We start from the raw sequence: 13,717 nt of genomic DNA, 5'->3' as shown, positions 1-13,717 counted from the left end.
AAGGTCTGGTTCACATTGCAGCTTGTTTTGGATGAAGACTACCTTGACTGATATGTAACGTGTCATTTTGATTTGTTTTGTTTATAAGTGCAAGTCATTCAGAAGAGTGTTCAACATGCTAGCAGGTCAGCGTTTACCTTATGCAAATGACTCTCTGTAATGCAGTTTTAGCCATCTTTGCTGTTTTTGGCTACATTGACAGTGAGCATGTGGGAGGAGAGAGTGTCCACAATGCTTAGATGATGCAGGTGAGTCACGAAAGCTTGCATATCTCCATTGCCAGCTTGTGTTGTCATGAACAGTGTCAAACTCTCTTACAGGTTACACTACCAGTCAAAAGTTTGGAATAATTCTTTTTTTTTTGTAATGTTTTTGAAATTAGTCTCTTACACGTTTACACAGGCTATATTTACCACTGATAAGAAATGTTTTTGAGCAGCAAGTCAGCATATTAGAATGATTTCTGAAGGATCATGTGACACTGATGACTTGGAATAATGATGCTGAAAATTCAGCTTTGCATCACAAGAAGAAATAAGATTTTACAATATATTCAAATAGAAAACAGTTATTTAAAATTGTAATAATATTTCATAATATTACTGTTTTTACTGTATTTTTGAATGGTAATTTATGTTTGTGTGGAGCTTGATTTGAACACCATTTTGTAGGCCCCAGAAATAAATGTGATAAACAATATTATTGTCGTTTTAAGACCATTTTATGCCTCTGAATTTATAATCATAATGTAACAGTATGGTAATGCAACAACTTTCAAATGACAACAAACATTTAATTCTTAAGAATATTTAGATCATGGAAATATTAGATACCTTAAAAAACTTGAAATAGTATGTTTTTTGACAAAACGTGCAAAGTAGCAAGGAGAAAAAAGAGAATTTTTTTTTTTACATCTACAGATTTTTCCCGGACCTTCTTTCTCTGCAAATTAAGGGTGCACTGTATTGCGAAAAAAAACACAATTCCTACATATGAGTCAAATGTCCATATGCACAAAGGCACAGATCCCTAAACAAGGCCATATCTGCAGATGAAACTTTGTTTGTAGAAGCATTTTTAAAATCTGAACTAGCACTGACTTCACCACATTATGGTGACAAAGCACAACTTAAGTCATATTACCCACTAGTCAACACAGACATAGTGGCAGAACTAGTCAGTGTGTTGAATCAGAATCAAGAGCTTTATTGCCACAAGGATTTATTTATTTATTTATTTTTGGTAATGAAGCTTCTGGTATACACAAATACTACTTTAAAAATATATGTAATATAGATTAAATATTATATAGTAATTAATAAAACATTAATGTAAGCATTTTATATTGTTTGCATGTGTGTTTTTGGGGTCCATAAGGTTTTTTTATGATTTTGAAAAGTCTTGTGCTCACCAAAGCTGCATTTATTTGATCAAAAATACAGAAAAACAGTAATAGTGAAATATTACAATTTAGACCACTTTTATTTTAATATATTTTAAATTGTCAATAGAAAGTTCAATAAAAAAGTTATTAAAAAGTTATTTTGTAACATTGTTTTTACTGTCATTATCACTATACTACCTTTATCAAAACAGTACATCCTTGATATAAGTATAAACTTATTAAAATATTAGCCAAATATATAAATGTCAGTCTTAATCTTAATCTTATAGAATATAAGGTTTTTCTCTAGGCAGCTCTTTTCCAAAAAGCAAAGGCCTGAGCTTTTCAAAAGTGTGCTGTTAAAAATACAGTTACTGAATTATAGACAGCGCCATAATATTTTTCATCTTTAATGTGCAACTGTATTGAATCTGTTTTTGTCTTCAGATATCATTCATATATGCTGCAAATTCTATCCAAGTGCACTTTGACCTTTCAACCTAATGACCCCAGTAATATTTTTCTTCAATATTCCAGCGCAGCAGAGAGTGTTAACATGAAATTTACACACCCATATTTCCAATGTGTGCCCATGTTTGTGCACATGAGGTCAAGACATCAACTCCAACACAGTAAGTACCCAGTGAAAAAGAAAAGAAAACTCTCCCTGGTCCCACTTGCAAATCGAATCGATCAGGCTCGACTTCTAAAATTAGAATCCATAGCCGTACACTCGAGTGGGCAGGCGGCCTTCAGGGGAACTGGGAGATCAATCCTTACAAGTCCAAAAGATCTGTAAAAGCCAGTTAAGTTCGCACAAGTGCTCGGCAGGAGTTGAGCCATGTGGCCGTGCTGTATTGAGGTAATGAATGCATGTGTTTGTGGGTGTTGAGCACTGTGGCGTGGGCCGTCCAGTGGGCGTTCAGAAGGTTTTCAAGAGGTTATGTCAATGGGATACATTCTCATTAAATCTGCTGCTATTTATGTAGAGATATAATTAATTCTCTTTTTTTTTTAGATGGATAGGTACATTTAGATGTATTTTATACAGTTCTAATTAACAGTGTGATTGCAATTCCAGAAGTTCCAGAAGTTGAGTATTGAATATTGTATAAAGTGCTATACAAATAAAGGTGACTTGACTTGACTTTTTTTTCTGTGGTTTTGACTGAATAGGTTTAGTGAATGATTCACTGACTCGCTCGAAGACAGCCACTTAGTTTGGTACTTACCTTGGTTTTAATGCCACGGTTTGGTGCGGTTTTCAGTACAGTGTGGGGGGGGGATTAAAATTGCTTATTTTTTTCTTTTTTATTAAACAGGTCTTTACTGGACAAATTGTGGCTCTGTCTTAAAAAAATAAATAAATCAATACAGCCTTTATTTCCATTAAAATTTCCTTGAGGTTGAAAAAAATCTACCTCAGTTAATGCTGTCAACTAGAGCCCTATTACTTGCACATAATATTAAAGGATACAATTAATAACAGAGCCCAAACAATTAAATTCAATTGTTATATAATTGTATATATAATAATCAACACTCAAAACTCACACAAAAACGTAATTGCACAGAAGGAAATGTTTCTTTGTTTATTTCATGCTATAACTAGTAGTATTGTGTTTGCTCTTGTTCCATTTGAACTGAGGCCCCTATACAGCAATCTGTTATGTCACATCAAATAATGTTAAAACTGCATTTGTCTTTGGATTTCCTGATAAAATTGTCAGAGTCTATATATGAGACACACCTAGTGAAGTTTTATTCATGCATCAACTTCAACTTCAAAGGCATAGAATAAAAGATTGTTATATAAGAATTAATATCGCTGGAATTGTTCAGTACACTTGCATACCCAACCCAAAGACCTGTATGAACCTTCAGTATGAATATGTGTACTGTTACACCCCTCTATATATATATATATATATATATATATATATATATATATATATGTGTGAATTTTTTAGTACACCACTACAATTATGTATTAATGTGTGTTTATATGTAGTATTTGTGTAAATATTTACTAAAATATTGTAGTGTAAAAAAATTACATTTTATATTTCCACTCTGTATTAGAAGTCCTTGCAGCAGACTGTGTGATCTGTTTCACCCCAGTAATTATATAAAAAAACCTTTTGTCAATCTTGAATCTACTGTAATATACAGTAATTAACTTGTTTTTATTTGTGCTACTTTCAGCTACGTCTGATTGGCCATTAATTAAAAATATGCCTTTTGCCTTTAGATCTGCTAACTGCTGAATCTAACCAGCCAAACAATGAGCACCTGCTATGAACAGCACAAAAGAGAATCAAACTTTTTTTTTTTTTTTTTTTTTTTTTTTTTTTTTTTTTTAAGCAGTTAGAAAATGTTCTTTGTCTGTCAGTGTTCAGGGTTGTTGACTTATCTATGGTGGATGGTTTTTGTAAGAAGGCTTTTGATTAAAGGGACTGTGTGAAGTCTAGTGTAAGTTACTGCTAATTTAATCAAGTCTGTTAAAAACATTTTAAACCACTTTGTGTTGAGCTACTATCACACAAACACGTACGCCAGTGTAGCTAAAGCTCTTTGAATGATACCTTCTTAGTGCTAATGAAAGAGAGAGGATGAATACTTGCCATGGCATAGTGAGGTGGGATTTAATACATTTTTACTATAGTCTTGTCTCTTATTTTCTTGCTCATCAGCAAAGATTGTATTAGAAAGGCTCGCTGGCTTCGATGTGAGTCAGCAAATTTAGGCTTTTCACTTCCAGATAAAGTCTAATTAAGCTAAAAGCTTTACTGGCTCCACCAGCCTTTCTTCTTCCTTTATTTTCCAAACATGTAACGCTTACTTTCCTGTCTCGCCCCCCTAAGAAGTGGGCCAAGGGGGCAAGAGAGGAAACCTGGCACTAATTGGACACCCCCTCTAATCTCTGAGCATAGAATAAGATCAAAGAGGCACTTGGTTTGCGTGACTTATACTCAGTGTTTTGGCTAAGATGGTTCATGACTCAGCTCATATTTCCTGCCTGTGTGCATTTTCAGGCGAAGCCAAAATTTGGCGAACTTTAACTTCTTGGAAATTGAATGATTGGCTTCTTGAAATTTGGTGAAAATGATAGAAGTTATAGAAATGGCTAATTTCTACTTGTCTATATGGGATGTGTTTTTGATCAAAAAAGATTTTATATTTATTTATAATTTTTCTTCCCTGGAAAACCAGTTGAAAACAGGCCAATTAAAAACCCAGATGTTGTTTTGCACCTGCATCATTGGTGACCAGCCCAAATTGTTGTTTTTTGTCATCTTTGATTTGATCACTTGTCTCTTTGGTCCTCAGGTTATGGTCATGCGGCTCCAGGCACAGATGCTGGAAAGGCGTTCTGCATGTTTTACGCAGTGCTTGGGATCCCTCTGACACTGGTGATGTTCCAAAGCCTTGGCGAGAGAATGAACACCTTCGTCAAGTACATGCTGAAGCGCATCAAAAAGTGCTGCGGGATGCGCATCACAGAAGTCTCCATGGAGAATATGGTCACCGTGGGCTTCTTTTCCTGCATGGGAACGCTCTGCATCGGTGCGGCAGCTTTCTCCCATTACGAGGACTGGAGTTTCTTTCAGTCCTATTACTATTGTTTCATAACGCTCACCACCATCGGGTTCGGGGACTTTGTGGCTCTGCAGAAGAATAAAGCTTTGCAGAGAAAGCCCCTCTATGTGGCGTTCAGCTTCATGTACATCCTAGTGGGGCTGACGGTCATCGGGGCCTTTCTCAACCTGGTGGTCCTTCGTTTCCTGACCATGAACAGCGAGGATGAGCGGCGGGACGCAGAGGAGAGGGCTTCCCTGGCGGGTAACCGCAGTAGCATGATCATCCACATCCAGGAGGACACGCTCCAGAGGAGTCGACGGAGACGAGAACAGCAGCAGCAGCACTACAAATCCGAGGTCACTGATCTCCAGTCCATTTGCTCCTGCATGCACTACCATTCGCACGAGTTCGGGAGCTCGGTCGGCCTCGGGTTGGGAATGGGAGGAGGAGGAAGCAGCGGCGGTGGCGCGTTTCTGCACCAGAACTCGTTCGGCTCCCAGTTGAGCCCTCATCAGTACCATCACTACCACTCAACGGTGTCCTACCGCATAGAGGAGATCTCGCCGAGCACCCTGAAAAACAGCTTCCTTCCCTCCCCCATCAGCTCCATCTCACCCGGGCTCCACAGCTTCACGGAAAACCTCCGGCTGATGAGAAGACGCAAGTCCATCTGAGGACTGACGGCAAATGCTGAACACACATATCCAATGCTGCTGCTCTACCAAACCTCATTCTGGCACTTTTTTCATCATTTTCAGGCTCTTGCAAGATGACGTCAGACCAGCAGGACATTTGATCGCTCGGTGGATATATTGGAACTTCGTTAAAAAGCATGAAGCATGGGTGTCTATTTTTGCAGAAAACATCGCCTGGGCCTTCTTCGCCCTTTTGAGCAGCACCTCAGTGGATTTGGATATAATAATACTACCCTGATATCTTATCAGATGATGCACACTTGTGTTTTGAATTATACAGAGGGAGATATAAATATATATATAATTTTTTTAAGGGACATGTGAAAATGTGCATTTTATCAAACGGTGAGCAACCTCTGGTTCTTTCTTGAGATTCAAGTGCCACACCACCGAAGGAGAAATAACGATAAAACTGATTTGAAAAGGACTACACAGTATCAGGTATTGTTTTCTATAAGCAATTCTATTTAAGAAAAATAAGACATTGATTCACATCATGCCAAAATATTGTTGCCAACCATAGCATGTGCACTAGTTGTCGTTTGATGTACGTCATTGTTTCCGTTAACCTTTTTAATTTTCTGTTTCTGTTCGTTTAATTTCGATTTAAGGTTTTCTGTAAATTAAACTTGTATGTAGACTTTCCAAGTGCGTTGTATTTAGAGGTGACAGATGAGAGACAGCATAAGTCGATTGTGAGAGGAGAATAATTGCATGTGCTTTGTTCAAACTGGTATGTGTATGCTGTCACGAAGCAAAGCGATAGCACTGGATCCAATATTAAAAGCAAATAATCCTTTAAAAAGTATTTTTTGAAATGAAAGTCAAACTAAACAGCCACTAAAACAGGGCCTCACAAATGGGAACGTAACGGCATTGCAGATGATTGTTATTCATCGTTATTTATATAAACAGCACGACTATTATTCCATTGTGAACAATCAATGTATAATGTATGCTAACCCTAGCAATGATTGCTTTTCTCTCTGCCATAACCATGGCATTTATTTGAATGAGACTTATTTAAATGCATCAATAAAGACAGTTATTTATGTATTTCACACTTTGATGATGTCTTCAGGGGATGCCCTGCAAATGAGATGGTACCTCATAGGCCTAAAGTTGCTCTGATGTTGATGGAAAAGCATAGTTGCACCTCTTTTAGGAGCGGTTTGGATGTAATCAACAGTTCCTTTTCTCTGCTTGTGGTAGAGAGTGTTTTTGTTCACTAACAAAAAATTGCATTTCTAATATAACAGCAACCATGTCACTTTTCGGTTTTAAACTGAACCTTTTTTACTCTTTTACTAGGTCTTTCTGTATCCTGGATATAATATCAGAGTATATGTGTTACAGTTAGAATCATCCAATAAATCAGAGTTGGAGTCATGACCCAGACCAAGACTTGATGCATTGAGAACCAGATCCAGACCAATGCCTGTCCAAGTATGAGAGAAGATGCCGAATTGATTGCAGCATTCACATTGTACAGTGGCTAAATAGCCGTTCAAAGCCATAGACATTTTGCTAATTTTCTGTAATCATGAAGGCACCTTGTTGAATTTGGCTGAGTTATCATCTTTAGAACATAAGTGGACTCTTTTCTTCGCCCTAAACCAAGATTAAATCTGGACCTACAGATGGAGCAATGTGGTCTTGATGGGTCTTCAAGATTTAAACTCTGACACTAACCAATAAAATAACATTGCAAATAATGGCTTAGGGATTTATTTATTTATTTTTAATTTTTTTTTAATGGATGCAGAAGGCTGCATTAATTTTCACTTTTTGGTTTTCCTTGAAAGGATTCCATGTCCATTGCATTTCGTCAGTTTTAATTGAGAGCTGGTCCGTAATTTTACCTCTGTTGACAAAATAAATCGGAAGCAGTCAGGGTGGTGAAGTTTTCATCTAAAATCCAAGATTCTTAGGCAGATGACCAATTATAAATGAGATAAAATGTGACACAGATAGCATGAATCAGTTGTTAAAAAGCTAGCCAAATTTTTCAGGGGTTAATTGACATTCGGACTGGTCCCTTGCCGATATTTTCTTGAAAAATAAATCTCGAGTAATTGTCTTGATGTGGATCACTGAGGTATGCAAAGCCCAAAGTGCCCGCTAAAGTAATTCGGTTTCAGACAAGACTAATTAATGAGAGAAATTCCTGAGGGTCTCCAGTGCTACCGTGCACTCTTAGTCAGTTCCTGAGGCTGCCAGCGGGAAGCGGTCTCAGGCTCAAACATCTCACCCTTCTAATACCAATCAAATTGACGTCTGACATTCTGGATTTCACAGCATATGTTGCAGCACTCATGTAAATTTATGTAAATCGCTACCATTTTATAATATTGTACAGTGCATATATTGTAAGTAGTTATATCCTTGACAAATTACAAAGACATATTTTAAACTCAGATGCTTTCCCATTTTTACAGCATTCAGCATACTGTATGTGCCTTAAAGGGGTATCTTTCAAATGTGGAGTTTGTATTTCATTAAGGCACATACTCAAATTCATATTCAGATATAGAAGCAAACAAATTAAAATGGTTAGTTTTCAAAGCAAAAGCTCCCCCATGTATTCACATGGAAAACATTACATCAAATAAAACCAAAGCAACTAATCCTCACGAATGCCGCCGCCACCCAAACAATGCACAAACATATATTTTAGTGTAAACACTGTCTGAAATGTGTCCATTGTTTCACTAGCACAACAAAAAAGCTTTATTTTACACTTTTTATTGGTTGTCACTTTAACCTATGTATGCACATGATGGCTCCTGGGGTCAGGACAGAATAACATGTATTTTACATCAATAAACTGTACTTGCTTTCTATATGTAATAGCCTGGTGATAAATATTCAGACAGATGAGCTTGTATGTATGGACTAGATGAAATGTAATAACTTTATGATTGGTAACAGATCTACTGCTGTGGGGGGGCATTGACAAATCATGTGTATCAAAATACATTCCCTAATTTATAAGATGAGATAAATATACAAATTCCATTTAATCATAATATTAATTATTAAACAGCAAATTATTATTGTTATTATAGGGTGACAGGAGTTAAAGGAATAGTTGACACAAAAATGGAAAATTAGTTTTGATTATCAGAGTTAGTTTGTTTCATCATAGATTTGGAGAAATGTAGCATTGCAGTACATCACTTGCTCAGCAATGAATCCTCTGCAGTGAATGGGTGCCGTCAGAATGAGAGTCCAAACAGCTGATAAAAACATCACGATAATCCACAGGTAATCCACACCACTTCAGTCTGTCAGTGTCATAGATTTGGTGAAATGTAGCATTACATCACTTACTCAGCAATGGATAGTCTGCAGTGAATGGGTGCCGTCAGAATGAGAGTCCAAACAGCTGATAAAAACATCACAATAATCCACAAGCAATCCACACCACTCCAGTCTATCAGTTAACATCTTGTGAATTGAAAAGCTGCATGTAAGGAACAAACCCAACATTAAGATGTTTTAACTTTAATCCATCACTGGCCAAAAGAGAGGTCCATAATCCATAATAATGCTTCATCCAGTGAAAAAGTCCATCTCCTGTTGTGCTCTCACATCAAAATCCACTGACATATTCGGTTAGAACTATTTTGGACTGTTTTCTCCTATAAATGTTGCTTGATCTGTGCATATTTCTATCCTGTTTTAACTTTTTTATTGGAGAAAGCAATAATAAGAATAGAGAACTTGTGTTTCAGCTTGAAGCTACGGTGGTTTGCGATTAAAAATGTCTTAATAATGAATTTATTACAAACATGCAGCTTTTCACTTCACAAGACGTAAATTGATGAACTGGACTATGGAGTGAATGACTTGTGGATTATTGTCATGTTTTTATCAGCTTTATCAGCTTCTCATTCTGACGGCACCCATTCACTGCAGAGGATATATTGGTGAGCAAGTGATGTAATGCTAAATTTCTCCAAATCTGTTCTGAACAAATCATCCATATATTGATTTTCAGCTAATTTTCGCTATTGCGTGAACTATTCCTTTAATATGATGATATATATATAGTCACTTGAGACATTCACAGTGTAGTAACTAGAAAAAAACAAACAAAAAAAAAAAACAGTTGTTTTGACCAGCACGTTTTCAGTTGTTTACTCTCAGCTACTATATTTTTGTCTTAATGCTAGAGGAATATTGCACTATTAAATCTGTCTGTCCACCCACAGCAGTGTGATTCATGCTGCCGTACAAATATGATTATTCACAATAATCACCACATGTTGCTTTGTATGTATTTCTACAATAACCTCTTTCTGCAATAGAATGCATTATCAACTGCATCAAATAATCTGTGTGACCCTGTCCGACTAAAGAAGGGGATCTGTCATGATACGGATTCAAACTCCGGACTGTCAGAACAACATACTGTTTATTGTTTTCGCCCTTTATTAAGAAAACTTGCAATGAGCATTTAAATTTGTTTGTTTGTCTTATTTGTTGTGTGTGCATGACATTGTGTGGCCGGCTGACCTCTTCACATGACTGGGGTGAATTAAAAATTTGAATTAAAAAAATGTCAACTTCCATCTCTTACCGAGTGCTTTCTGATTGGCCGAGTTTCTGTATCATCATATGACAATTTGCATAAACACATCCATTGGCTTTACTGGTGATGGTAAGTGTATATCTATATATGCACATTTCTTTTATGTACTGAAAATAGTGTTATTTTAGTATCATTGAGAAAGTATTATATATTTTTTAATATTTTGAATTAGATTTTATTTTTGTATTTTCCATTTTAATTTTAAAGGTTTAATTTTGTTGTGTTTTGTCTTTTTTAATGTCTATATAAAGTTTTTATTAATTTTTATTTCAGTTTTAGTTTGTTGTTTTGGTACATCAAGTAAAACCGTAGCAAGTAAAAGTTTCTAGCTGAAATAAGTTCAAGGTTTTTTTTTACATTTTATTTTAAGATTTTATTTTTATTTCCATGCCATATTTATTTCAAGTAACAAATTTTTTTTTTTTTAATTTCAGCAAATTTTTATTTTTATTTAAGTTTAATTATAGCTAGATTATTCAGTGTTATTTTAGTGCCATGGAAATACTATTTTTGAGCCAGTTTTAATTAAAGTTTACATTTTTTGTATATATATTTTTTTTCTTCTTTTTTTCAGTTTTAGTTATTCACGTTAGACAATTAAAATGAGAAATGTTCCTGAATATTTTTTTTAAATCATATTTTCAGTTAGTGTTTAATTCAAGTAAAAAAAAAAAAAAAAAAAGTATTTTCATGGTTTTAGTTTTTAGTTACTATAGTAACTACTTCACACTTGCACTGACCAACTTAATCAGCATTCACATCTGGGTGTATGATTTTTTTGACAGTTACTGTTTGCAAATAATCATGTTGCCAAAGTCTTTCAGACTGTTTTCAGAATCTTGTGTTCCCATATGTGCTGTCAATAAGCGTGCGATGTGTGCATTCTCTCTGGGCCCAAAATTAGTCTGGTTTCTCAGTGCATGATGGGAGGTGAGAGGTGCTGCTATAATCGGTGGTAAATCAAAGGGCTTTCACACCACACAATTCCTCCCACCTTATCTCTCACATCATGATCTCTCCAGCATCTGTCGAAAGCCATGTTCAAGTCCTTTGTGTGCCGTACAGAAAAATCAGTAGAACTCCTCAAGATGCCATTTAAACTTTAACTATGCTAATAAATCAAATGCTGCAATGTTTATTGCTGTATACAGTCGGTCTGCTGTGGTTATGTACCATGCACAAATGGAAGATCTCAGAGTAAACAGAAGATCTTGTAATGTGACCAACTGATAAAAACAGCATATCTACAGATCACAACTTTGCATAAATTCAAGAAATGGCATAAAAGATCATTTTCCACTTTTGAAGAAGTTGTTTTTTATTGTTAATGTATTACATTTCATGACACAAGTCTTAGTTTATGTATGTATATATATAGTTTATGTATCTTTCTAAATAAATAATATAAATAAATATGTTTAATGTTTACCCCAAACAAAATCATATACATTAACCAAACACTTCCCTGCTGAACCCATATGGTAAAATATATAGAGAGAGAGGATTAAACAAAATACATTTTCAAAATGTAAAAATATATTTCATTGAGCTTCACTGTTTACAACATATATATATATATATATTGGCTGCATGTCAATAAACCATCCAAACCTAGACTAATGTGATAATCTGGTCATGTTGGTTAGGATGGTCTTTTCTGTTGTTGTTAAACTGGGAGACCAGCTATACCAGACTCTCTTAACCAGGCTGAAAAAAAAACAAAAAAACATCTTAAACCGACAAAAATTAGCAAAGCCTAGGCTATTTTAAAACATTCTTGAAATTTGAAATTGTTAACCCATAGTCATTTAACCCTGAGTTAAGAAAAACCTCAGGTTATGTAATTCATACAGTTCATATTTTACCCTTACTAATTAATTCAAACTGTATTGGCACCAACATTTTAGTTATATTGTCACAAAAACTCTAAAGAAGGCCTCATTAGCCCTGCTTTAACGAGCACGAGCATCTAAAGCTTCAACAAACGTCTTTCAACAAAGACGACAAAACTGCAGTGCTTATAATAAACAGCGTTATCGTGCGTTCATGTGGATGTTAATATAATTATCATTCTTGACGTGCACAGGCCTTAAAAATATACAGCAGGCTATGCAGAGTTAAAAGATATTGTTATTGTGAAGTGTGATATGAGAGCAAACCTGGCTTATACACAGTGGAGGAAACATCACCTTCTCAATGTGTGAAAACTAAATGAAGAATAGTGAGGGAGCAATTAAGACTTTAAGAGAGAGAGAGAGAGAGACTGAAAGTGCCTGTGAATTTCACCGCAAGCCTATTTGTGGAAACCACACCAACATCTTGAGTGTAAGAATACGAATCTGTCATTTTCTGCCAATAAAAAGTGTTTGCCTGTGTTTTAGTGAGTGAGAACAGCGTTTGTTCCACTCGGAGGCGGTGCGAATGGGAACTACTACAGTTGTGGCAGTAAGTTCAAGCTCCAAGTTTTTATTAGCACATTTATATGTCATTACGCACATTTCAGCAGAGTTAAACTTTAATAAAATAGCTACATCTCAGTGACCATACGTCCTCTCTTTTTTTCCGGGACATGTCCAAGTTTTTGCCATTGTTTGCCTACTGATATGCTCGCTGCAGTTATTATATATATGTTATTTTGCATTGCATTGCTCTGTAGATCCCACCTTCTTGCATGCCACAATTGGTTGATTAATGCCTGCACGCTATTGGTCGAACTACTTTTTAGTCATTACCTTCAGTAAGTATGAAAACAATAGGAAAACAAAGCCAAACCCCGGACACTTAGGCAATTTATAAACCCCAGGCAGGACATGTCCTGGAAAAAAGAGGATGTATTAGTCACCCTGAGACACATTATCACTTGCAAGAACACATCAACTGAAATGCCCCATGTATTTTATTACATTTTTTTTCCTTTGTGGAATAATTGCTAAATAGCATTAGGTATAATAACAAATTATTATTATAATTATTATTATTTTCTGAATTGCTGAATTGCCATTTTATGGAAGCATCTTAAATCAATAAAATAAACTTTAAGTGAAATAAAATAAAATATGCAACAAACCTATTTTAGTTATAGGTACCAAGACATTTCATATTTTAATTTAGTTTAACTTGATGTACCTGCTAACATAACTAAAACTTAAATAATAATAATAATAATTATTATTATTATTTATAATTAAAGCAAGCATTAAATATAAAAACAAATTCAAAATACTAATAAAAACTGTAATAGTATCTCAATACTAAAATAACACTGTCTGTTAGTCACTGTAATATCACTCATGGCTTATTGCTTTACTGTGCTGAGCACAAGTTTCTATTTTGCAGTAGTTTTGCCAGGTGCCATAAATGTATAGATCACAATTCAGACTTTTCTTCTCAGAATTATGAGTTTATATCTTGCAATTTGGAATTTTTTTTTTCTCAGAATTACTAGAAAGAAAATAGTTC

The 13,717-nt window shown here is 35.2% G+C and overlaps 1 protein-coding gene across 1 annotated transcript in view; it reads left to right on the top strand.

Moving 5' to 3' along the window:
- The window catches only part of LOC109112440 (potassium channel subfamily K member 9-like), a 44,264-nt gene extending 34,688 nt beyond the window's left edge, over positions 1-9,576 (top strand). Inside the window, exon 2 of the mRNA XM_042776262.1 lies at positions 4,715-9,576. Within this exon, the coding sequence (XP_042632196.1) occupies positions 4,715-5,640 (926 nt within the window). The 3' untranslated portion in view covers positions 5,641-9,576. The remainder of the gene's footprint in view (positions 1-4,714) is intronic.
- Positions 9,577-13,717: the final 4,141 nt, after the last annotated feature.

The sequence above is a fragment of the Cyprinus carpio genome, chromosome A19, assembly GCF_018340385.1.
Source record: "Cyprinus carpio isolate SPL01 chromosome A19, ASM1834038v1, whole genome shotgun sequence".
In the NCBI taxonomy this organism is placed as follows: domain Eukaryota; kingdom Metazoa; phylum Chordata; class Actinopteri; order Cypriniformes; family Cyprinidae; genus Cyprinus; species Cyprinus carpio.
This window is presented reverse-complemented; position numbering and strand designations above follow the sequence as displayed.